This window comes from Aethalodelphis obliquidens, unplaced genomic scaffold (assembly GCF_003676395.1).
Source record: "Aethalodelphis obliquidens isolate GAN/ISIS:26980383/991018 unplaced genomic scaffold, ASM367639v1 scaffold40, whole genome shotgun sequence".
Classification (NCBI taxonomy): Eukaryota; Metazoa; Chordata; class Mammalia; order Artiodactyla; family Delphinidae; genus Aethalodelphis; species Aethalodelphis obliquidens.
Window position 1 is genome coordinate 13682752 of NW_020837984.1, and position 27280 is coordinate 13710031.

General features: G+C 39.1%; 1 protein-coding gene across 1 annotated transcript; it reads left to right on the plus strand.

Moving 5' to 3' along the window:
• Positions 1 to 8245: 8245 nt before the first annotated feature.
• On the plus strand, positions 8246 to 13624 carry LOC113633605 (gastrokine-1). Its single transcript, XM_027131894.1, has 6 exons — positions 8246 to 8284; positions 10209 to 10262; positions 10351 to 10485; positions 11445 to 11555; positions 12694 to 12841; positions 13530 to 13624. Exons 1-6 carry the CDS (start codon positions 8273 to 8275, stop codon positions 13622 to 13624), a joined length of 555 nt encoding a protein of 184 aa, XP_026987695.1. The 5' UTR covers positions 8246 to 8272.
• Positions 13625 to 27280: the final 13656 nt, after the last annotated feature.

A 27280-nucleotide genomic window follows, 5' to 3' on the forward strand; every position in this document is an offset into this window, starting at 1 on the left:
GGGAGATTTGCCCATACAAACCAAAAAAGAAGTAGCAAACCAACAGGAAGATATTAAAGGTTGAGAAAAAGGACAGCTATCTGATGGAGGAAGGTGGGCATTGGAGGTGGAGATATGGTTCTTGGAAACTGTTAAGGGCACATTTCTCCAAAATGAGAAAGAATGAAGAATGGGTGAAGATAGTGATCAGTAGATGAAGGAATGTCAGTTCAAGAAGCCTGATACCAGGACTTCCCTGGTAGTGCAGTGGTTAAGAATCTGCCTGCCAATGCAGGGGACATGGGTTCTAGCCCTGGTTGGGGAAGATCCCACCCAGCACAGCCAAGAATAAATAAATAAATAAATTTATAAAAATAAAAAAATGAAGCCTGATACCGTTTATATTCCTGGTACAGTAGGCAGGGTAGGAGTGATGTTGAGGACTTGAATAGTAGGTTGGCAGACTATTTTGAACATTTGCTGAAAGGGAGAGGGAAGAAGCTTGCTAGAGATAAGGAAAGCTGAATTCCACTGAGACTCTTACAGGCCCAAGGAGAATTATTTTTTAGTTTAAATTCTTTTCTTTTTTTTGCCTCCCATCCAAGAAGAGAGAGGAAATTGTTTGGCTTTTTCCAGATTTGAGGAAAGTGGCCAAAATTAGGAGAATCTTTTTTGTACATGAATTTAGGTTGAAATCATCCTTGACTGAGCCCTACTCATATGGCAAGAACTATGCTAGACACGCGGAATATGAGTTCTGTCGCAGCAGACTAATAGCCTAGTACACATCCAAGACCCAAGGCATCCATCCCACGTCATCTACACACACATTCAATCTATTTTAGAGTGAGACATGAAATTCTACACAATAAATAGTATCTGCATTTCTAAAATATGCATACCTGTTTAAATAACTCCCTGAATATGTGCCTTCATGAAGAGATCAAATCAAATTTAAAGGTGTGTCAAAAAAAAATGAGTGATTGCTTTTTTAGAGAAACACCCATGGTCACCAACTAAAATATTATTTTACTGGGAGGAGCTCAAGGATATTGGAACATATCGGTGTGGGAAAGAGTAAAGAGCGTTCACACATGCAGGGAAGTATGAGATTGGCATACCTGAGCTCAGAGACCAGGGAGGAAGAGAAGTGTCTTGTGGCTATTGGTGAAGATTAAATCCCTACAATAGTTTGAGCTTAGTTAGTGTGTAGCAAATTGTCGGTTCTTGATAAGTGGAATAGTTCTGACTCAACTTTTCTTTATCTAATTGTGATTAAATGGGATATTTCATAACCATAAAGGTGAATCTGAGAGTACTAAGAACACTATAAGGTGGTCCTCACTGAACGCCCCCCTACAGTTCACACCACCTGGCTCTGCTGCTCCCCTAGGCTGATGCTTCATCCCTAGGTGTCTATACGGCGTGTCCCACAGGTCTCAACCAAAGGTCCATTTTCTGCATGAAACCTCCATAACGACTCCAGTTTAAAGAGCTCACACTCCTCTGAATGTTTTGTCTCTACTGCTCATTTGGAGAAGTTTCAAGTCATGAAAGAAAGAGTGCAAGCTCCTGGATTACATGAAAACATTATTCCATTTTTAACTGCTATGTGACCTTGGACAAGTTGGAAAGCCTCCCAGAACCTTCCTCTTACCTTACTTTGATATATCCATGTTATGTGCATGTCTTGTCTCCTATCAGAGACAGCTACTTAATCTGTGAAGCCCAGTGCAAAATGAAAATATGGGACCCCTTGTTCAAAAAACAGAAAAAAAGCTTTTTCCTTTCTTCCATAGTTTCTCTCTTTCTCTCAACCAACGGTGGTGTTTTTGATTTGCTATTTAATATCACACTCCCTTGCTCATGGGGATACTTGCAAGATAATTGCAAATCCTCAAAGGCACACAGAGCCCCCCACTGTGACTCAGCATGCAGGTGCACGTGTCTGACCTTGATCTTTCCTGCATCTGCACCCAGACCCCACAGTGGAGGTAGAGGAGTGGGTTGTGGAAAGCACACCCAAGGAGGTGGGGAGAAGCAGGAGGTGGGACCACACATGAGCCACAACTCCAAGCCCCCAGGGCATGCTGCATTGTCCCATTGGACTTTACTTACAAAACACAAATTCAGAAATATAACTAATAAGAATTTCAAGTTGGCAACTTTAAAGTCTTAAGTATGGGGCTGTCTTCTGAATATGAGTCCTGGGTAACTACGTTGGTCACATGTCCAAAAAGCCAGCCCTGCCCTCAGACAAGTTTCAGGATCTTGGAGTATTAGTCCTTGTTGTTTTATATCTTTGAATCTTCTGTAGCACTTGTGCTTACTACATTAGCTGGAACATGGTTAATTTCTGTTAATTGATTACTTTTCAATATGAGAAAATGAGTAAAGAATTGTAGGTCAGCACACCAAATGAAAAAATTTCCCTGGCCTGGATGAGGGGAGTTGGTTCCTTATTTAAATGCAGTGGGACCTCTGAAGAAAAATTACACTCCAGAATAAGTCCGAATGGATATGTTTTATTAAGCATTTCCAGGAATTGGAGACTGCAGATGTGGGTAGGAAGAGTATATAACTGAATAAACATGGAGCTCAAAATTCCCTGAAGTACCTCTGAGGATCCAACATTTTCCTCTGAGGATGTGTTCTTCCAGACGTGAACAGATTACACACCTGCGTATATTTTCTATCTGGGATGCAGAAAAGCAAACCAGTTCGGATCAGTCACTCTGCAGAAAACTCAATGATTCACAAAACCATGCTTCATTGTTCAGTCTTAGGGCAAGTCTTTTACTCTGGCCTCTTCTGCCAGGGAAGCCATGGGGATAGTTCAACGTGGGGACCACGGGGTCCTCACAAGACCTGGCCTCCAGATGTGGCCTTCACAGCTGTAGCACTTTGGTCCTCACCGCTTAGAATCTGATTTTCATCTTCCAGTGTTCAGTTCAGTCCTTTCCAGGCCTGATTGCTATGGCTGAAGGACCACAGCATCTGCATAGCTTTCACATCACTTTCTCTAAATTGCCTCAATATGAACAATGAACAAGGAAAGTGTTATTAGCTCTAAGATAATTATAAAGTAACATGTTACTCTCATTTTGTGATTTCTATTCCTCACGTGGGCATATTTTCTCCAATTCCTTTTCAGAATGAAAGTACTTAACCAGGTTCGATTATTCTTCATAGTGATGAAAAATGAACTTCTTAGTCAATATTCTATTTATCTCTACTTTCATGTGTTTTATAGAAATGATGTCATCACTCAGCAGACATTCTTTTAGCAAGATGCTTCCAAACTCTGTTTACAGCGCTCTAACAAACACTCAAGGTTAACAACCGATCAGAGGTATAATATATCTCTGGTTGCCTCTGAGGGGATCCAGAAGGTTCAGCAGATGCAATTGGACAGACATACAAGCAGCAACAGAAAGGCAGGGTTATATATATTTTGGAAGGCCATCGTCCTGAAGGAAATAACAAAAAGAGAAGGCTTTGTGAGGCCATAAGAAAGAGCTCCTTCCACGTTGCTGTAATTTGAAAAGAATTTCTCTCTTATACAAAAAAAAACTATGTAATAAGCATGGATTTTCTGGAATTAGAAGCTTTCTAGCAATAATTATTAAACTGTTATTCTACATGTAATTATTGCTATTTTTTCAGATGTGTCATTCCTGGTCACAGATACATATAGAAGATGTGATAGGAGTACCCCACCGCCACAAGCTCTGAAAGCTGTAGCCACAGGGACAGTAACTAGAGTCTTAGCTGCAGACTAGTATACTGAGACCATGGGATAGGACAGAAGTTCTCTGCCCCGACTCCCCACCACCAGGTGACAAAGTGTGTCCAGATCTCACAATGAACCACCTGACTTGGGACCATCACAAACTGGTGCTCAGCAAGACAACAGAGGCAGAGAGACTGAGACAGAATCTCTGCATGAAGGGGCTTCCATACTCCAGCAAAGAAATTATAGAGTGAAATGAAGCAACTGAACAAAGCAAATGAACAAAGAGGGCTCCCACCCATACAGGGTGTGGGGTGAGGTGAGGTCCTGGCTGTGTGCACTGTGAGATAAAACAGGGCCTGGTTCTTGGCATGGCCTGGCTTCGAAATCTGTGGGCAGAGCAGGCTTTATTTACTCAGGGGCTGATGTGCCCCACACTAACCCTGGGCACTGGGACCACCACCTCCTGGGACTCCCTTGGTGCGTCACCATAGCCAACGTAGGGCAGCACCTCTCTAGCTGGCTCTAAAAATTAGAAGTCAATAAATATTTTGCATTTTTTATCTTCTGGCTTGAGCATCTACTTTATGCAATTCTAATTTTAAAATAGGTCTAGGGAGCATCATATATGTGCCAGTATATTCTAGGTTCTATGGAGGTGACAAAAACACATCGACATGTCCTGTCTTTCTCTCAAGGGAGGACAGGAAATGTATAAAACATAGCTCTCAGGGTGGGAGGGAGCAAGAGACTTGCTCATGCTTCCTTAAGACTTTTGACCTTGGATGACACTAGGGTTGAGGTCAGGGTTGACACCGCCATACACACATATACACATTTTCATACATACCATACAAAGTACAGAGGAAGAGGTTCTTCTGATTTTTGAAGCTGTTGAAATAGCAATATTATATAAAGGAGGAATTTTTTTAAAATCCAAGATTTATCCTCAGAGGCAGCACAATTGTTTTCTCCCTAAGGAAGTTGCCCCACAGGAATGTTAATAGGTGTTAGGAAAAATAAATCAATAAAAGAAAAAAGAAAAACCAGGTTCTATGGTCAGTTAAGTTTAGAAGAATCTGGATGAAACAACATGATATAGATTTCTTCTCAACAGATTCCTGGGCACATTTGATATGTGAATGTGAGTTGTCTATCTCTAAGAGGGAGATTATTGAACCCTGAACTCTATCTATCTATCTATCTATCTATTTACTTGTCATGGAGCATCTTCCAGACCAGCACTCCATAGGCCCACTGGAAAATATGTCAACCTCAACTCCTTGGTAAGATATGACACACAAAAAGTATCCTAGGCACTGCACCATGGACCAAAGTGACTACCCATGGCTGAGTGTAAAGGCACCACGCTGTCCACTCTGACTTTGAAGTGATGTGACAATTCCTAAAGCAGATGAAAGCCTCTTCACAAAGCCCAGAGATAAAGCCACACACATATGTTCACCTTATCTTCAATAAAGGAGAAAAGACAGCCTCTTCAATAAGTGGTGCTGGGAAAACTGGACAGCTACATGTAAAAGAATGAAATTAGAACACTCCCTGACACCATACACAAAAAGAAACTCAAAATGGATTAAAGACCTAAATGTAAGGCCAGATACTATAAAACTCTTAGAGGAAAACATAGGCAGAACATTCTATGACATAAATCATAGCAAGATCCTTTTTGACCCACCTCCTAGAGAAATGGAAATAAAAACAAAAATAAACAAATGGGACCTAATGAAACTTAAAAGCTTTTGCACAGCAAAGGAAATCATAAACAAGACGAAAAGACAACCCTCAGAATGGGAGGAAATATTTGCAAATGAAGCAACTGACAAAGGATTAATCTCCAAAATATACAAGCAGCTCATGCAGCTCAGTATCAAAAAAACAAACAACCCAATCCAAAAATGGGCAGAAGACCTAAATAGACATTTCTCCAAAGAAGATATACAGATTGCCAACAAACACATGAAAGGATGCTCAACCTCACTAATCATTAGAGAAATGTAAATCAAAACTACAATGAGGTATCACCTCACACTAGTCAGAATGGCCATCATCAAAAAATCTACAAACAACAAATGCTGGAGAGGGTGTGGAGAAAAGGGAACCTTCATGCACTGCTGGTGGGAATGTAAATTGATACAGCCACTATGGAGAACAGTATGGAGGTTCCTTAAAAAACTAAAAATAGAACTACCATATGACCCAGCAATCCCACTACTGGGCATATACCCTGAGAAAACCATAATTCAAAAACAGTCATGTACCACAATGTTCATTATAGCTCTATTTACAATAGCCAGGACATGGAAGCAACCTAAGTGTCCATCAACAGATGAATGGATAAAGAAGACGTGGCCCATATATACAATGGAATATTACTCAGCCATTAAAAGAAACGAAATTGAGTTATTTGTAGTGAGGTGGATGGACCTAGAGTCTGTCATACAGAGTGAAGTAAGTCAGAAAGAGAAAAACAAATACCATATACTAACACATATATATGGAATCTAAAAAAAATGGTTCTGAAGAACCTAGGGGCAGGACAGGAATAAAGATGCAGATGTAGAGAGTGGACTTAAAGACATGGGGAGGGGGAAGGGTAAGCTGGGACGAAGTGAGAGAGAGGCATGGACATATATACACTACCAAATGTAAAATAGATAGCTAGTGGGAAGCAGCCGCATAGCACAGGGAGATCAGCTAGGTGGTTTGTGACCACCTAGAGGGGTGGGATAGGGTGGGAGAGAGGGAGACGCAAGAGGGAGAAGATATGGGGATATATGTATATGTATAGCTGAATCAGTTTGTTATACAGCAGAAACTAACACAACATTGTAAAGCGATTACACTCCAACAAAGATGTTAAAAAAAAAAAAAGAAAGAAAGGAAACCTCTTCACAGATGGCTGCCCTCCATCCCAGGCTTAGTGATCTTTTGCAGCTAAAGAGCAAGTTTGGAAGAGATTAGTGGACACATTAAAAACATAAACAAAATCTTACCACAGCTACACTAATCCACTCATGCTACCATTCTGAAAGTGATGTGGGTAGTTAATCAAGCTTTACGACCATGTGACCCAGTGCTGTGATTCCAATCCATGCATATACGGATAATCGTGGGCTCAGGAAGGTTTCCAAAGGGGAAATTTATAGATCAGTGATTCATGAGACAGTTTTTCTCCTCAGCAATCTTATTTACTAGCTTCCATTTGTAAGAGAGAGCAGGAAAAAAATTGAAACTTTAATTCACCTCCAAGATTGTTTTGAGCATTTACTTGTTTGCCCAAGTGACAAAATCTACTCTCTGCTTCTGATGAAAACATTTAAAAAAATTATTTTAACATCATTTCTGAAAATTAAATTATCTAGAAACAAATAAGAGGACAGGGATTCCTTTTATAGCTCCAGGAAAAAAAAGAGAAAAGTTTCCCCCTTGGATATGGGGAAGACATGATGGAGGCAGTGGCATGTGAGTTGGGCCTTGAAAAATAAATAGCAATTACCAATTAGAGAAAGGCAAGGGGTTGGCACTCCAGGGTGAAGGAACTACATGTGCGAAGGCATAGAGGCACGAACCACCCTGAATATTCCCACCAACGTGGAACTGTGGTGTAGCTGGAATATAGGTTTATAGAGCGACAGATACACCTGGGGAGACTTAGGAAACCTTATTATAAAGGACCCTCTGTGCCATTCCAGTGAGCTTGAAGTTTATCTTGTAGGCTGCCAGTGAAAGTTGCTAAGCATGGTAGAGTCAGTTTATTTATACATGTATTTTTAAAAGACAACCTTAGGGAAAATGTGGGGGAAATGCACTGGAATATGAGAGACTGATGACCAGAATGATCAGTTACACAACTGCTGTAAAAGTCCAGGTGAATGAAGCTGTGGGCAAAGCCAGAGTCGAGCATCGATTCTGACTGAGATGAAATGACAAGGTTTAGTAACTAACTGGATGGTTAGAAAAAAGACCAAAGAGAGCCCCAGATTTTCTAACTAGATGTATGGTCCTGTCACCCAAAGAGCTCAGAATTGCAGAGAAGGTTATAGGTTTTGTGGAAGTAGCTAATAGAACATGTTTAGTCTAAGCAAAAGCAACACAGTGGCTTGGTTAAAGGTACGAAGAGGAAACCATTCACATTCTTACAGGAGCTGCTATCTACAATGCCCACAGTTTCTTGCCTTGTTTGATTTTAGGGATGATTCTTTTTCTGAATCTAAGTAATATCAATATATAAAATACCCACACCCACAGCTTCAGTTGGCACAGAAGTTATCATAAATCATACTGAGTTTTGTTTTGATATCTTCAACTTCAACAAACAGTGAGTCAGATCAACTCCATGTCAAAATACCTTGCTAACCAGACGGATATTCCAAAAGGCTTCCTGGCACACCAGAACGTAGCACAGATATGGAAAATGGAGAAAGATAAGTCTTGGACCCCACCTGTTCACACCTAGCTTGAGTAAGTTGGTCAAGTATAAATATGAGAAGACTTTTCTTCTGAGTCCACGCCTGGCTTCATTGCTTTGGTGAAGTCAAGATGAAGTTCACAGTGAGTAGATATTTCCTTTTGAATTTATTCCCTTATAACTGGAGACTGTTAATATTTAGAGCTAAGGGGGTCTGCTTCTTATGACAATATCACTTTAATGCAAAATTTTGTAAAAATAATCATCATCATCATCATCTCTTTTCTTTTCATGGAATCATGGCATTTATAAGCATCTCTATAGAGAAGGATAGTTATACTGGGATTGGTCAGATGCCTGAGCATCTTACACTATGCTATGTTTAAAAAAATTACCTTCCAGATCTCCTGATTCAGGTCTGGGCACAGAGCAAGCAGTCTCTAACCCTAGAAAATGTCTGACTTTTCATACCTTCTTCAATTCCCTTTTTGACCAAAACTTCTGAGTATGTTCAGGCAAGATAAAAAGCTTATTATCAAAACAAATTGGCAAGAGACTTACTGTCACATTCTCCCCTGTGAAATGGATCTCTAAGAAAGTTCTACCTTGGACCCTGTCTGTAGCCATTTATTCATGAAAACACTTGAAGCATGAAGCTAGTGCAACATCTCACTTGTGTTTCCATGTAAAAGGCTGAAGAGTGTAGCAAATGGACCACAAAATTCTGCCAAAGTAACTGGTGGTGCTGTGTGTCTCATAACAGGATGCAGAAGCGCTAGAGTCAGGTAAATATTTTCATGTTTTGACATACTAAACATTAAAATATATTACAGCAGACTCTGCTTCATAATGGAGTTGCAAGTGTGAAATAATTTTCTAGAAATAAGTTCTATTTTTATGTTTTGGTTTTTTGACCACGAGACATGTGGGATCTTAGCTCCCCAACCAGGGATCAAACCCTCACCCCCTGCATTGGAAGGCTAAGTCTTAACCACTGGACCACCAGGGAAATCCTAAGAAATAAGTTCTACTAATAGGAAGGTTAAAAAAAAGAGCTCCAGACACAGGTCATATCTGGTTTCTCTTCTGGTTCAGCCTTGAGCAAAAGGTACACCTTTGGCCAAGTCACTCAACTTCTGAAGTTCAGTTTCCTCATCTGTGAAAGGATTATGTTGTACTAATAGATCTCTAAAATTTCTTCCACCTCTGAATTTTTTTTAATCTCCTTCTTAAACTATCAGGGGAAACATCAAACCAATTTTTTAAATTACCTTGAATTACTAGTGCAGTTCTCAAACCATTTTGTTCCAGGCAAAGGGAATGAAGATAAGCGCCCAGAATCACGCACCCTGCATAAAGCTCTGTGTTCTGAGAACAAGCGTTGTGTACTCAATGACACATGACTACATCAGGTGTCCTGGGACAGTGATTGACTTCCCTTCTGCTGAGCACATTTGACAGCCAGACACCCCATCCTTGGCTTCTCATCATTCATATCCAATCTGCTTACTAATCCATTACTTGAAAACAATTTTTAAATAAAAAGACTACGGCTATTAGGGGGTCTAGGAAGAGAAGAAACATTCAGGGCAATAAATAGGAAAATTAAATTAAATCATTTTCAGATGTGGTTCTCAGAACTTAAAACCATTTTCATACCATATATGCTATTCAGTTTCAACTTTATTTTTCAATATACTGACACTTCATCGGTATTTCATAAGACCTACATTAAAAATTCTAAAACAATCAACATAATTACTTATAATTAACCTACATTAAAAATTCTAAAACATTAAAAATTCTAAATTTTTAATGTTAAAAATTCTAAATTCTACATTAAAAATTCTAAAACAATCAACATAATTACTTATAATTAACCTACAATTCAACATTATCATTAAAACTTCCTATGGTTAAAAAAATAGAAGACCAAAGAAGAAGAAAAGACAGACCACTCAACAGAGTGGTAAAGTGAGTAAGTATTTTTATAAGCTTAGATAAAGAAAGAAGATGAGGCCATCGTTTTGCCATTTAACAGTAGACCAATGTTATTTGTGATTTCAGATTGTCTTTGCTGGACTTGTCGGCATCTTTCTGACTCCTGCCCTTGCTAACTATGTAAGTCTCATTTTTTAAAGTGTGTTACCAAAATGCATTTGCAAAGAAATGTGGTATTAAATCAATGTCAATTTCTTGTAAATTACAGAATATCAATGTCAACGACAACAACAGTGGTGGAGGTGGGCAGCAGTCAGTGAGTGTCAACAACGAACATAACGTGGCCAATGTTGACAATAACAATGGATGGGACTCGTGGAATTCCGTCTGGGACTATGAATATGTAGGTAGCCCACATGCAATTTCTGTTCTTTGCAAAATGGCATTTCTTTTTTAACGACAGCAAAAATTGCCTGCTAACCATAAAAAAATTTTAAATGATGTAAATTCTAACTGCACATAAGCACAGAGTTATAAGGAAAAATGCTTATTTTGCTCACCCAGTTTCACTCCCTAGATATAATTGCTGTTAATAAGTTTCTCACAGTAAGTTAAAATTCATACCAGTGTGAATAGTAATTAGGATCCACTATGCTGTGAGGCTATAAGACAAATATGACATCTTTTGCTTTACCTGCAGAAACCCTCAGTAAAGACAAAAGACCTTCATAATATTACTGCTGCCAAAGCACAATCTATCTCACTCTATTGTCAATTTCCTTCTAAAAAGACAGAAATTGACATTTCATCTGTAACTCAAAAAGACCAAAGGAAATGTAAATGACAATATTAATTAGTAAGAGAGTAAAAACAAAACAAAAAACAAAAACAACCAGTTGTTTCTTGTTAGAACACCCAGCTCTGCAATTACCAGCTCTATATTTAACAAACTTTGTCCTTTAGAAAAGCCAATTCCTTATAGTTTCAGTTTTATCATCTGGTCAAATAGAAAACGAATTCCTGTCTTACCTGCCTCCTTGAAATGTTGTGAAGATCAAAGGAGATTAAAATATGATAGTATTTAAAATTTTATTTCAGCAGAACAGACATATGTTGAGGGACTCTTCCCAGGCTAGAACCTGAAGCAAGTTCAACACTCAGTGTCTCCCTCAAAGAGTTTGTGGTCTATCCTTACAAATGTTAGCAATAAATATGGTTGCAAAACAGGGTCAGATCCAGCACTTTTATCCCAGTTCATCGTGATCTCAGAGTTCCATTTCCCTCTGCTGGTGAAACTAATTTCTGATGAGAAAAGCACCTTGGAGAACATAACTCCTTACCATCTACCATCTTCTTTAATAGGGCTTTGCTGTAACCAGGCTCTTTAAGAAGAAGTCATGCATTGTGCACAAAATGAACAAGGCAGTCATGCCCTCTTTTCAAGCCCTTGATACGCTGGTCAAGGAAAAGAAGGTAAAAATAAAAGTCTTTTTATTTTTACTCGGGGAAGTCTTATGATTTCCAATAAATAATGAGAAGGTCACAGCTGTTCCCTCTTGACCACAGTATGTTGTTCTGTGGAGCAAAAAAAGGAAAAGAGGAATTGGTAATTGCCTGAGGAGAGAGAGCTGCCACCACAGTCAAATGCTGTGGCTCACACCTTCCTCCACAGAAGCCGATCAAAACACCTCACCTTTACTGTTAGCAGAGCAAAGCTCTGCTCACACCAGTGGGAGCCCTCAGTACTTCAAGGACTTTTTTCTGCCAAGACTTGGTTAGGAGGCTTCCCTGGTGGCGCAGTGGTTGCGAGTCCGCCTGCCGCTGCAGGGGACGCGGGTTCGTGCCCCGGTTTGGGATGATCCCACATGCCGCGGAGTGGCTGGGCCCGTGAGCCATGGCCACTGAGCCTGTGCTTCGCAACGGGAGAAGCCACAGCAGTGAGAGGCCCGTACCGAAAAAAAAAAAAAAAAAAAAAAAAAAAGAGTTGGTTAGGGTTATTTGATGTAGCGAATAAAAATAGAGAATACCCAGTTAACTTTGAATTTCAAATAAACAATGGGTAATTTTTAGCATAAGTATGTCCTATGCAATATTTGGGACATACTTATACTTACAAGTGATCTGTTATTTATCTGAAATTAAAATTTAACTGGGTGTCCTGTATTTTATCTGGCAACCCTACTTGGGGTAGGTGGGGAGAGGGGATCTATCATTCTTTAAAATGTCAGCCTGAGTTTATATCTCTATAACTGATAAGTGGGTAACTTTCACTGACAGTGTAGAGAAAACTGCATTCTCAGAAACTGATTATCATATAAATCAATCCAAGAAATATAAGATGACCAAATGAGGTTCAACCTTTAGAATAAATTTACCCTCAGACTTCTGTTTATACGAAAAGCTGGGGTTTCAAACCAGATAAATTCCTTGGGACACTACAAAATTCTGAGATATACAGGGCTGGAATTGGTCCTTCTTCATTCTGATTATGGAAAAGTTATAGCCAAGCAATACCCCCTTGTTGACCTTGAACCTAACCCCCAACCCAACAAACCACTGGGCTTAGCACTCCTTCTCTCTCCTCCTTTCCACCTGTCTTGTGCACACTCAGCTTCAGGGTAAAGGACAAGGGAAACCATCTCCCAAGAGCCTGATATACACAGTCAACCCTGACAAAGTCAACAACCTGGACCAGTTTGGAAAATCCATCACTGCCATGTGTAAGGGGATACCAACATACATGGCTGAAGAGGTTCAAGGTGAGTAGCCTCTCTACTGTGCACTCCAAGTTAATGCTGGTGGGATTGTCAGACTATTTTCCGGGCATGTCCACAGAGGACACCCATTACTCGAGAGATGGTAATCAAGGTTAACACTTCTGTAGCGCTTGCTTTGTGCCATGCGCTATTCTATGTGCTTTAAGTGTGTTAACTCATTTGCTCCTGACCGCAATCTTATGTGATAGGTTTTATTGTTATTCTCACTTTCTGATGAGGAAACAGGGACAGAGAGAGGTCACAAACCCCTTGCCTGGGTCAATCCTAAGCATTTGAGCTCTGGACTCTGTGCTTTTAACCACCCTGAAATATTTCCTTTCAAGGGTGAATCTAGAGTAAACTCAAGACATATTCAAAGAAATGTATGAATCACTAAATGAAAGGAGAACACCAATAGACTCTATTGGCTTTTTATAGCTCAAACAATCACTAATTCTGGGCATTCAAAGAATAATTTACATAAAAACAAAGAGTTCACACGGGGACCTAACATAACAGCAACTTTCCAGATCTCTGAATTGATTGATTTAATCTTGGTAGCTAGCTAGCTAAATCTTGAAATTACTGCAGAGCTAGTTTGAAAACTGTGTGACATTCCTTGCCTCTATCCCCTAAAAAAACAGGTCCTTGAAAAGGCATTGATATTGGTTTCTTCTTTTCTTTTTATCAGAGCCAAGCCAGATTTTATACGTAGGAAAATGCTTCAATATTGATATACTCTGGATTCTGAACATTTCCTTCTGTGGAGGAACAGTGGAGAACTAAAAAAAAATGTTGCTGTGGGTTTAGCCATCAGAATATTCCACGCAGAAAAATATGGGTTCTAATGGTTTTTAATGATGTCATTCTGAAATGTTTTCTCCTAGTCCTGTCTGGTTTCTTTAAGTGTCAATAAACCTATTTAGCACTGAGTTCAATTTACACTAAAATTCTTTATGATTTCTATTTGGAAAAAAATGCAATGTGGTGGCAGCAAGTTGTCAAAGTGCATTAGACCCAGCCATTAGCCTATACTCAGGATGTGTCCCTTATAAAGAACCCCTTTAGCTGCTTCAGATACTACTAACCACAGCTCTGGGAATAGTTCCAAGACCATCCAACTACCGTGAAGACAGCTCTATAATTGATGTGCACAGTAACGTTTTAAATCAGCGAGGGCAGAAATCCACTCAAAGTAGCTTGAGCCAGAAAAGGGGAGGAGGTGTATTACAAGGATATTGGAATATCTAAAATACTCTTAGGGCAAGAAAAGCAGCTGGTATCAAAAAGACTGAAAACAGGAACTATACTGGTACCAAGACTCAAGTCTCCTTCTCTCTCCCTGAAACCACATATTAGCTCTTCTCTGCTCCTCTTAAATTCAGCTTCCCTCTTCCTTCCATCTTGATGACGTTTACTGTACTCATGGCAGAAGATGGTCAAACCAAAATGTGAGCCTCATCTCCCATGTTTATGTGTCTTTCCAGCTCACGAGGTCAAGTCTAATATTTTTGAATCCAAATTCCAATTTTTCTTCACCCTGTATGGTTCAAGAGCCCACAACCTCTACTCTTTGATGGCCAGGGGAGTGAAGTCACATGGTACATGTACAGCATTGGGGTCTCCACTGAAGGAGAATGATCTCAGAGAAAACAGATGTGCCTAATGTTGTGTATTCCAGTATGAAACTACAGTTCATTTTTAAAAATTACTCCCATATATATTTTTTTAAATCCTGGATAGCATAAAAGAATAGATATCTAATCCATTCCCATGTCTTCATATAAGGTATCCCTAAATAACCCTAACAAACAAAGCTAAACGCATTGAGTCCCACCATTTCGAAAAATGCCAACATTTACCAGTCCTTATTGGGAAAAATTATTTTCTTTATCCTGAGGCAATTCCACTGCTGTTCATAAGAAGTGTACTACCAGCATAGTAGAACTTCCAAAACATCCTGAAGCCATGAGATGTGGAAACCTGTCAAAAACCTATCAAAGATCAAGATCTTAGATACTGCCCTCTTATGAGTGAGAAAGAAAGAAAACCATGACTCACCAACTGGACACAATGTCATGTAGCTGACTTCTGGGAAGCAGTGAATCCCATGTTTCTTAGAAGAATTGTCACATCACTATTTCAGGATAAGAAATTAAATTCACAAAAGACACTGAGTAGTCAAAGCAATCTTGAGAAAGAAAAACTGAGCTGGAGGAATCAGGCTCCCAGACTTCAGACTATACTACAAAGCTACAGTAATCAAGACAGTATGGTACTGGCACAAAAAACTGAAATATAGATCAATGGAAGAGGATAGAAAGCTCAGAGATAAACCCACACACATATGGTCACCTTATTTTTGATAAAGGAGGCAAGAATATACGATGGAGAAAAGACAACCTCTTCAATAAGTGCTGCTGTGAAAACTGGACAGCTACATGTAAAAGAATGAAATTAGAACACTCCCTAACACCATACACAAAAAGAAACTCAAAATGGATTAAAGACCTAACTGTAAGGCCAGATACTATAAAACTCTTAGAGGAAAACATAGGCAGAACATTCTATGACATAAATCACAGCAAGATCCTTTTTGACCCACCTCCTAGAGAAGTGGAAATAAAAACAAAAATAAACAAATGGGACCTAATGAAACTTAAAAGCTTTTGCACAGCAAAGGAAACCATAAACAAGACAAAAAGACAACCCTCAGAATGGGAGAAAATATTTGCAAACGAAGCAACTGACAAAGGATTAATCTCCAAAATATACAAGCAGCTCATGCAGCTCAATATCAAAAAAACAAACAACGCAATCCAAAAATGGGCAGAAGACCTAAATAGACATTTCTCCAAAGAAGACATACAGATTGCCAACAAACACATGAAAGGATGCTCAACATCACTAATCGTTAGAGAAATGCAAATCAAAACTACAATGAGGTATCACCTCACACCAGTCAGAATGGCCATCATCAAAAAAATACAAACATTAAATGAGGGAGAGGGTGTGGAGAAAAGGTAACCCTCTTGCACTGTTGGTGGGAACGTAAATTGGTACAGCCACTATGGAGAACAGTATGGAGGTTCCTTAAAAAACTAAAAATAGAACTACCATATGACCCAGCAGTCCCACTACTGGGCATATACCCTGAGAAAACCATAATTCAAAAAGAGTCATGTACCACAATGTTCACTGAAGCTCTATTTACACAAGAAAATTCCAGGCAAAGATGGTTTCTATGTTGAGGTTTTACAAACATTGAAAATATAGATTATTCTAATCTTATAAAACTATTCAAATGTATGGGAGCAGGGGGAGATGTACTCTCCAATTCATTTCATGAGAATACTGTTTGCTTGATTCCAAAACCGGGCAGGTATGAGAAAGGAAAAGTACAGGGCAATCTCTGTCATAAAAACAGATGCAAAACATCTCAACAAAACGATAGCAGACCTATTGAGCAAAGTGTAGAAAAGATAATACAGCGTGACTATGTGGGATTTTTCCTAGCAATGCCAGTTGGTTTGATATTAGGAAATCAATAATGTAGTTTGCCACATTAAAAGATCAAAAGACAACAAACTTATGATGTATCTCAATAGCAGCAAAATTACCTAATAGAGTTGAATATTCATTCACAATAAAAAAGCAATTCTTAGGAAATTTGGAATTAAAAGAAATTTCATTAAATAGACTAAGACCACCTAAAACTTCATTAAGCAGACTCTAAGCGTCATGTAAAACAGTGAAAGCATTTCCATTAAAACAAGATGCCTGCTGTCACAACTTCTAGAAATATTGTTCTGAAAGTAAGTAAAGTAAGAAAAAGAAATATTAAATATAAAGATTAGAAGGAAAGAAAAGAAGAAAAAACTATCATTATGTCCAGATGCCATGGTTTTCTGCGTAAGAAATACAAATCTATAGATAAGTTATGGGAGTCAGAGCATTTGGAAAAGTTTCTGAATACGAAAATAACCATCAAATATGAATTGCATTTCACTATGTCAGCAGCAAACATACAGAAACTTTAGTTTTTAAAATAACATGCATAACAGCAGCAAGAGATATGACATACCTAGGAAAAACTGCTTAATTTATTTAAGAATATTTCTTAAGTATCTGCAATATGCGTAGCACTATTGCACACACTTGAAACTCATCAGCAAATAAAAATGAAAAGATCCTTGCTTCATGCAGCTAAAATATTAGTTACAGGAGGCAAAAATAAATGACAAATACATTCAACAAACAGACAAATACGTAAATAAATAGGATATTTGGTAGGATAGTATTGTGTACTATTAATTAATAGGATATAAAATGAGAAATGCTGAGCTTCCCTGGTGGCACAGTGGTTGAGAGTCCGCCTGCCGATGCAAGGGACACGAGTTCGTGACCCGGTCCGCGAGGATCCCACGTGCGGCGGAGCTGCTGGGCCCGTGAGCCATGGCCGCTGAGCCTGCGCGTCCGGAGCCTGTGCTCCGCAACGGGAGAGGCCGCAACAGTGAGAGGCCCGCGTACCGCAATGAGAAATGCTAAGGGAAAACTGCAGAGCAGGGTAAGAGGAATCAAGAATGCCAGGAGATACGAGGCAGTTTGTAATTTTTAATAAGGATAGGCATTGTTGAGGAGGTAATGTGAACAAAGACTGAAGGAGATAGTCAGCCATGCCAATATCTCTGGGAGAAAAGCATTATGGGCAAAGGAAAATTGCCAGTGCTAAGGCCTAAGGCAGAAGAGTGCCTGGCATATTAAAAGTACAGCAAGGACGTCAACGTGGCTGAAACAGAACAAGCAGAATGGGGAATGGAAGGAGATGAAGGCAAAGAGGTAATGGGGAACCAGATCATGAAGAGCCTTGCAGGCCAGTGTTAGAATTTTATAAAATAGAGAGGCGTTGCAGGACTTTGAGGCAAGATAGGATACCATCTCACTAAGTAATAAATTAAACAAAAGATCTGCTAGACTTCTATGGAAACTTTATTGAGACACATTAAGGTAGACTGAATAAAGGCAGATAAACCATGGTCATAAATTAGGAATTCAGGATTGTAAGAAAGTCAGCTCTCCCTCAATCTATAGATTCAGTGCAATTCAAAACAAATTCCCAATAGGTTATGTGTATGCATGTGCGTGTGTTATATGACAAGCTTAATTTAGCATGTAATGTACCTCAAAGATCAAAGGGCCAGTTGTGAGACAATTCTCCAAGGGTCCTTGATGTTTCTATACATTTTGTAAGTAGAGGCACGGACGGCCCTTTTTTCTCAACTATTTTTGCAAGGATGTTTGTATAGCAAACAGCCTGGGAAGGTAAAGATAGTGTCTCTCTTTAGAGCAAAAAGCAGGCATGCTCACTGCCTACTATAAAAGATTCTAGTTCCCTAAGCTCAGAGTCCTCTCTATAATGCAACCCACTGTGTGTGCAAGCATCTATCTAGGTCCATATGCATCACCCCTATGGGACTTGTGGGCAAGGGGCACTGACACATACATCTCATGCTCATACCACTTGCTGTGCCATGACTAATAAAGTCCCCTGCCTCTTACTCAGGAGTTTCATGTCTAATATCATCATCCATGAAACCATGGTGGGCTAACTTTTTAGATTTCGAGTAGAGTAAAATCTTAAATGCTTCTTGAAAGGGCCAGGAAAACCAAGTTATTGATGCAGAACAACAAAATGAAAGAGCTTGATCTATCAAAATTATTATAAAGACGTAGTAATCAAGACAATGTGATATAAGTACTGGGATATGCAAATACATCAATGCAACAAAATAGAAAGCCCACAAATCCACAGACAAATGAAATAACATGTGGGTTGCATTCCAGGTTTGTGGAAAAAAGATGAGGTTTTTAAATAAGTGGTGTTAAAACAGTTAGATAGCCATATGGCATAAAAAGAAATAGAAAAATGAAACCACGACCCTACTTCACACTATATTAAAAAAATAAATTTCAAGCCTGATTATGAAAGACAAAATAAAAAGCCTTAGAAGACTTTAGAATATAGAATAACTTCATGACTACTAAGCGAGGAAAGGATTTGCTACACTTTGAAGAAAAAAAGCCCTAGCTGTAAAGTAAAATACTGAAATTTTCTCTACGTTAAAAATAAGAGTGTCTGCTTGGGCTTCCCTGGTGGCGCAGTGGTTGAGAGTCCGCCTGCCGATGCAGGGGACACGGGTTCGTGCCCCGGTCCGGGAAGATCCCACATGCGGCGGAGCGGCTGGGCCCGTGAGCCATGGCCGCTGAGTCTGCGCGTCCAGAGCCTGTGCTCCGCAACGGGAGAGGCCACAATAGCTAAAGGCCCGCGTACCGCAAAAAAAAAAAAGAGTGTCCGCTTATCCAAAGACACCAAAAATAGTGAGAAGGCAAGCCACAAATTAACAGAGATATTTGCAACACATAAACTGGATAAAGGATTAGTATAAAATTATATAAAGAACTCCTACATATCAAAAAGAAAAAGATAAATAACTGATAGAAAACTGGACATGAATAAGTTTCTAATAGAAGAAGAATTAGAATGGCAAATCTAGATACAGATATCTTAACTTCCTTCATAAGAAGGAAAATACAAACTTAACCATAATGAGAGACATTTCATGCCCACTTACTGGCAAGTGGAAAAGTCTAATATGAGGAGTTGCAGGGGACATAGAGTAAGAAGAACATAGCCAGGGCAAGAATGAATTGATACAACTACTATGGAAAACAATTCAGCCTTGTCTAACAAGCTGATGGTGTGACTATCCTATGACCCAACAATTCCACTCTTAGGTATATATCCTAGAGAAATTCTTGCTCATGGGAACCCAGAAACAGGCACAAGAATGTTCATAGCCACAGCATTTGGAACACCAAAAAAAAAAAACTAGGAACAATCCAAATGTTTGCCAACGATAGAAGAGATAAATAAATCTGGATATATTTATTTAGCAGCATACTAAACATCACAAAAATAAAAATTAATCACAGCCACACACAGCAACATGAATGACTCCAAGAAATAATGGTGAGTCCAAAAAGCAAGTTGCAGAGGAAACTATATCATATTTATATAAAGTTCAGAAGCAGGCAAAACTAAACAACACATATTTTAGAAATACTTGCAACTGTGGTAAAACCATGAGTAAAAGCAAAGGAATGATAACACAAAACTTGGTATAACTGTACAGCCCCGAGAGGGAGAGAGGGTTCCTGGAGGGGCCAATGGATGACTTCCAAGGTAGTGGTAACCCTCTCGCTCTCTTTCCAACTAGATTGAGGGGTGGAGAGTCCATGGGTGTGTGTTGTATCATTATTCTTTACACTTTACATGTATTTAAAAACAGTCTTTTGCCCTTGCTCAATGCTTAATTACAGTTCTTTAAAGTTAAAAGCACAATAAGGAAGATAATGTTACTAAGACAGTAAGAGAGTAGAGCTATGTGGATGGAAAGAAACTGCTCTTTCATTCCAACATAAGACAGAGGCCTCTCATTTCTTGCTCAGCTCTGAGGCTGGTGATTCCAAACATTCAGGCTTTGACCCAAGTCCCCAGAAGAGTGGTGTAAGCAAAAATGACTGCATTCAGCACCAGAATGCCGAGAGGTCTGCAGAGAGAAGCCGCTGTTCCTGGGCTGTGCTAGTGCCAAGCCCTGCTCTCCACAAGACTCTAAATCACTGCTTGGAAGCCGGCTGTGCAGCTTCCCATTGGCAGTCTTATTTGGCCTTGTGGATAACCTGAGTAACTCAAAACTAACCAAGGCTCGCCCTAGCACCTCGGTCCATCGGAGTCAGGAGGAAGTACAGACAGCGCGAAGAGCTGGCTTGCAGGGTCACCCAAAGTTCTAGCGACTTCATAACCCCAAGAGGCACCAGAGAGGAGCAGACAATATCCTGTTACAAGCCTGACTCTTAGAGGGAAACGTTAACAAGAAATATTTTAGATAAGCTCTTGCCCATTCTTACATCTTTTTGGTGTCCTCCCAGTTGCTCTTCTGACATAACTACATGGTTTAAACCAAATCTTCAGTGGTTGAATCCTTCCAGAACATCCACTAATAAATTTTAAACTCAAGTCAATTTTTCCAAGGTATTTTCATATTGATAGATACCTATATCTCTTAACTGAGTTTTACACGTCCCAAATATTCAAAAGTTAGAAATAACCAATCAGGAATATTGGGAAGTACAACTACATTCAAGCGAAAGAGAAATTATTCCAAACTTTACATTTAAATCACTTCTCATCAGATATTCTGATTAGGTTGGATCTGTTTTAACCATGCTCTTTCCTAGTATTATCTTGATCTACAGGATTCAAATCAGAAAACAAAAGTCATAGCTCAGTTCCCTTAGCTAAGATCATCATCAATAGCACGTCCCATTTGCAACTCTGTATTTATGCTATTTTTTTAATTGATTGAATATTTATTTATTTACTTACTTGTTTAAGACATCTTGTTAAGCACCTCCTATGTAACAGAGTTTTCCAGGAACTGGAGAAAAAGAAAGCAAAAAAAGCAACTAAAGTGCCTCTGTTCATGAAGTTTACATTCCAGTGGTGGAAAAAAACAATAAGATAATAATAAATAGATATACAATATGAATACTGATAACTGTTAAGGAAGGAACAGAATAACATGAGGGAAGAAGGAGAACCACCGGTGGAAGGCTGAGGTTTGGAAGGGGTTGCTACTTTATATTAGACAGGCAAATGTGTAATAAAGAACATGGCTGGCCTCTCCCCCAGATTCCTGGGAGGTAGTCTCTAAATCCTTGTAATTTCCCAGGTGAGAGAAATGTCTTTGTTATTCCCAGTGGTCCCTTACACCACACCTGGTAGTTTATGCTAATGAGATGACTCTAGGTGGGAGCCCATCATGCCAGAAAGACCAACCATGTGATTAGAAGGTTGGGGCTTTGAGCTTCATATCAGCCTGACCTCAGGGGAGGGAAGAAGGCTGGAGATTGAGTCACATGGCCAATGATTCAATCAATAGTGCTTACCTAATGAAGCCCCAATATCCCTGACTCTACAGAGAGAGGGCAAAGGAAGCTTCATGATTGGGACCCTCCCAGACCTTGCCCTATGCACCTCTCTGCGGCTGTCCTGATTTGTATCCCATTGCTATAATAAAACTGAGTTCTGAGTCATTTTAGTGAATTATTGAACCTGAGAGGGTAGTGAGAACCCCTGCATTTGTAGCCAGCTGGTCAGAGGTGAGGGTGACCTGGACACTCGGGACCTTGTAGCTGGTTTCTGAAGTGAAGGCAGTTTTGTGGACATAATAATGTTTACAAGTTTGATTATGTTTCTTCCTTTACTACAATATCTATTTTCTTTCTTTCCTTCTTTCTTCCTTCCTTCCTTTCTCTCTCTCTCTCTCCCTCCCTCCCTCCCTCCCTCCCTTCCTTTCTTCCTTCCTTCCTTGGCCTAATTGTATTGGTTACAACATGTAGAGTAATGTAAAATATAAAGGTGATAGCAAACATACTCAATTTATACCTCCATTTTATTCACCATTAAACAGCATGCCAACAATCAGTGTGTCAAAGATATAGTGGAGTATTTATTTTTGTCTAATTTATCTAGTATTTGTTGGATTGCCTTAACTCAGAAAAAGAAAGAAATTAATAATCTTTAAACTGTTTATATTTAGAAAGTATTATTTTAAATGAAGTAGAAAGATAAAACTTTGGTCAGATAAGAAAATGCTTCTATGATTTCAGCATTATTATAAGGTCTGTTTTACAGTATAAAATAAAACATTGAATTTAATCAGAAATGGGCTTCAGCTTCTAATGAATTGTTCTTACTTAATTGGAGTGTCCTGCTTTATAGCTAAGGTGCAAGTAATGGCTCCCTGGTCATATCTGAAAGTAAGACACTCAAAACCCCTCTGCCAAGATCAGCAAAATTCCAGTCTATCTCCACAGGGCTTTTGCCCTGCTGCATCTCCACCATCCCAGGAGTCTACTAATGTCTAAAGAACCCTTCTTTTAATAATACTCTTGCTTCTGCATGGAACCAGAACCCAGACATGTCTCAGTGAGTCTGGAAGTCTCCTCAGTAGCTACCAGAACTTGCTGAGTTACAGCTATCACTGCCCCAAACAGGAGGTCTGGTTCTAATGCTAAAACCTAGATGCTTGAAAGAGGTTCCCCTCCTAAAAGTTGTAATTGTCTGACATAGGGCTAAGGCTGAACCTCCTGCTCTAAAAAGGGCTCCTGGTACAGATTCCTGCCAAAGTTGCAATGGTTCATCCAGGTGACTTTTGTAACCAAGTGTGTATCATCTTAACAGTGGACTCTGCTCCAAACCAAAGAAGAAGCTCTAGAATTTGCCTATCAATTCTCTTTTACAATACATCAATTTATTTAATATCATTTATTCATTCTTACTCTCCTTAAGTTTATTTTGCTATTCTTTTCGAGTTTACTGAGTTCATTACTTAATTTATCTTTATCATTCTTTGCATTGTTAAATAACACATTTACTAATTTCTTCCTGTGTATAACTGACTCGACTTCATTCTTTCATTTTTTACATGTGTTATTGACATTACTATTATTTAAATAGCCAATAATTTCATATTTTATTTCTTCCATGACAAAAATATTGTAGGACAGTATTTTGAATTTCTCAGTGTTTTGATGCTATTTGTTCTTTTATTATTAATTTATAATTTTATTTCATTTTGGTTAATAAATGTGGCCTGTGAAATTTCTACTAACTGGAATTTACAGAGGTTTTTTTTTTTTTTTTAGTGTTCCCTTATCATATCTGTTTATTGAAGCATAATACAATAATTTAAAATTTTACCATTTTGTATTTTTCAAAAGAAATAGCCAATAGCCCTTTCACAGGATGTGAGAAAAATGGAAACACAGGAATATATATATATATATATATATATATATATATCTGAAAGCATTTTTTTTTCTCTTGGTGTAGATATTTTTCTGGAGACTTAATAAGTAAGAAAATTATACCTTGCTTGTATTTACATAATTACTTTCTCATAGAATGTTACATTAATATATTAGGCTTAAGTAGTGGTATAGAGTTTTTTTAAGCCTAGATAATGATCAATTTTTTTAAAACATCTCAGGGATATTTTTTTAAAATGTGTGTCAGCTCCAAGATTCAAAGCAGAGGTGGCCCAGCGGGTAAGACTCCACGCTCCCAATGCAAGGGGCCCGGGTTCGATCCCTGGTCAGGGAACTAGATCCCACATGCATACTGCAACTAAGGGTCCGCATGCCACAACTAAGAAGTCCGCATGCTGCAACGAAGATCCCACATGCCAAAATAAATAAATAATAAATAAATAATTTTTAAAATAAATAAATAAAGTTACAGAGGTAGAACTTAATTCCTTCCCCTTGACTGTGCATTGATTCAGTGACTTGCTTCTAATAAATAAAGTATGGAAAGGGAAAAGTAGTAAATTTACAATGGAGAAACTTGACAGACACCACTTTGTGATCAGGGTGAACATCACCAATACTAAGTCATGTTGATATCATGTACCCTCTGATATGATGTGCCCTTCATTTCTCTGGTATCCTTCCCCAAAATCTATAACCCCATTATAATCATGAGAAAACATCAGATAAACCCAAACTAATGAGCATTTTACAAAACATCTGACAGTACTCTTCAAAAATGTCAAGGTCCTTGTATTAGTTTCTCAGAACTGCTATAACAAATTGTCACACACCTAGTACCTTAAAATAGCAGATATTTATTCTATTATAATTTTGAGGCCAAAAGTCTGAAAGTGTCAGCAGAGTTGCGCCCTTTCCAAAAGCTGTGGGAAGAATCTTTCTTTGCTTCTTCCAGCTTCTGGTGGCTCCTGGTGTTCCTGTCTTGTGGCAGCCTAACTCCAATCTCTTCCCCATCTTCATATGGCTCTCTTCCGTACATGTCTCAAATCTTTCTCTCCTTTCTCTTATCAGGACACCAATCATTGGATTTAGGGTCCACCCTAAATGATTTTATCCTGAGATTCTTAACTGAAATCTGCAAAGACCTTATTTCTACCTTAGGTCACATTCACAGGTACCAGGGGTTAAGCCTTGGACAGATCTTTCTGGAAGACCCAATCCAACCTACTACCAGGAGACTGAGAAACTGTCACAGATGGAGGAGACTAAGGAGATGACTAGATGCCATGTGATGTCCTGGATTGGATCCTGGAGTGAAAAAGGGGACATTAATGAAAAACACTGGTAGAGTCCAAATAAAATCTGTAGGTTAGTTAATAATGCTGTGACAATGTTAGTTTCTTAACATTATTCAACATTGTCTTAACATTAATCATTGTGCCATGGTTATGTAAGGTACGCATTCTTACTAGAGGAAGCTAGGTGAAGGGTGTATAGGAACTCTTTGTACTATCATTACAACTCCTTTTTAGATCTAAAATTATTTCAAAATTAAAAGTTTTTTTAAGTGACCATATCGTACTATTTTATTAAAAGATAAAGACTCAGAGTTTGTTTAAAAATCCAGATTAGACAAGATAAAACTATTGATAAAACAAAGAATGCTGATATGTGAGAAATAAAGAAATTGGCAAGGATGTGTAGGTACATTTAAAATAAATAATAAAGTAGGGTGGTGATATTATTACCCAAAAGTACAATTTATGGCAAAATCAGTAAATAAAATAATAGGAAGACGTTTGCGATGATAAAACACGTAATCCGCATGGAATACCTAATAGTCATGAACTTTATATACCAAATTACATAATCCAAAGTATATAAAACCAAAAAAGGAAAAAAAAAAACCTGTTGGAATGGCTAAAAGAAAGTAGCAAAGATACAAAACGGGGAGAAAGACCTTACCATAACCATCAGTTTTTGACAGATCAAATACACAAAAATAGAATATGAAAAAGTTCAATATTTAGATGTTTGCACCTACATGTAGAATCATGACATGAAAACTCACGTAAGTATCTGCTATCAATGGCTTAAATACCATAAACTGTGTTGCACTGGTGAAATTGTTTTGTTAAAAAGGCAAACAATTCCTGATAGAGTTCTAAACAAAGAAAGTATTGTCTTCCCTCAATTTGCATGCATTCCTGAAAATTTTGGCGCCAACTTAAAATAAGTACAAAGTAAATATCATTATATGTAAAGCAAGGTAGTATCTAAACTTAGAAAACTGTAAAGAGTCCCAGAGGACACGTGACAAGACCTCATGGCACGTGCTGTAAAGTCAGCTGAACAAGATTAGCAGAGCAACCCTCCGAATGACTTCAGTGTGGGCCCCATACACGCAATTAATTTTGACAACTAATATTCTCCTACAGTTTTCTTCAAATCTTTTACTTTGCTTGTTATGTGTTACCTGTGAAGAGTAAGGAGAGAGCCCCCAAACCGAGGCTTAGAATGTTTGAGATGTCCCAGCTGGGCACAAGGTTTTTTTTTTTTTTTTTTTGCGGTACGCGGGCCTCTCACTGTTGTGGCTCCTCCCGTTGCGGAGCACAGGCTCCGGCCGCTCTGCGGCATGTGGGATCTTCCCGGAGCGCGGCACGAACCCGTGTCCCCTGCATCGGCAGGCGGACTCTCAGCCACTGCGCCACCAGGGAAGCCCTGGGCACAAGGTTTTAATCCAAAGTTAGCTGGGTCTTCTACTTAACAGGATTCTCTAGTTAGGGGACCACTGAAGCAACTGACACCCATTTTCTTATCATGCTTTACTTGGTTGGAACGAGTGTGGAAGCCCACCACACTCTGTATGCCCTTTACTCTTGAAAACCCTGAAGCTGCTGGCAGTCAAGTTTTGCTCATGGAAACTGCCCTCCACGCCACCCTCTGCCATTCCGAATGCAGCAGTATTTGCACCTCTAACCAGAGGTGGCCTCAGTACTGGGAATGTCCACTCTGTCAAATGCTTTCTTTCCCAGGCTTTGGTGGTGCTGCTGAAGTTAGCCTGGGCACTGGCCCCTTCCCTGCCTGGAATGGCAGTTCTCATTTCAACTCTGTCATTGAAATGTCTTTCCCAGGCCATCCGAGTGAAATGGAAATAGGGTTTTGGCAGCAGTCAGCTGCTCTGGGGCCGAGTCATTTGTACGTTGGAGATTTGAGTGCGTCTAAGGGCCCCTCAACCCCCCTTCACTTCCAGCCCTTTGTGGGGACTTTGCCCTTTGTCCCATTAGTGAGCTGTGCCCACAGTGTTTTCTTTCCCTTTCTTGAATCATGAGCTGCTTGGCACTTCCCTCAGTCTGGTGCTTTATCACAGTGTAGGTAACAAAAACTTGCCAGCTTCTGGCCTTTTAATGGCATCCTTCCATCTTTTCTACTGCTAAAACAAATTTTTACTCTATTTTGTGTTATGAGTTCAGTTCAAAAGGAGTATGGAAGAGATGGGAGTTAATATATAGACTTTAAATGCCACCTTGGACCAGGGGCTGGAGAGGA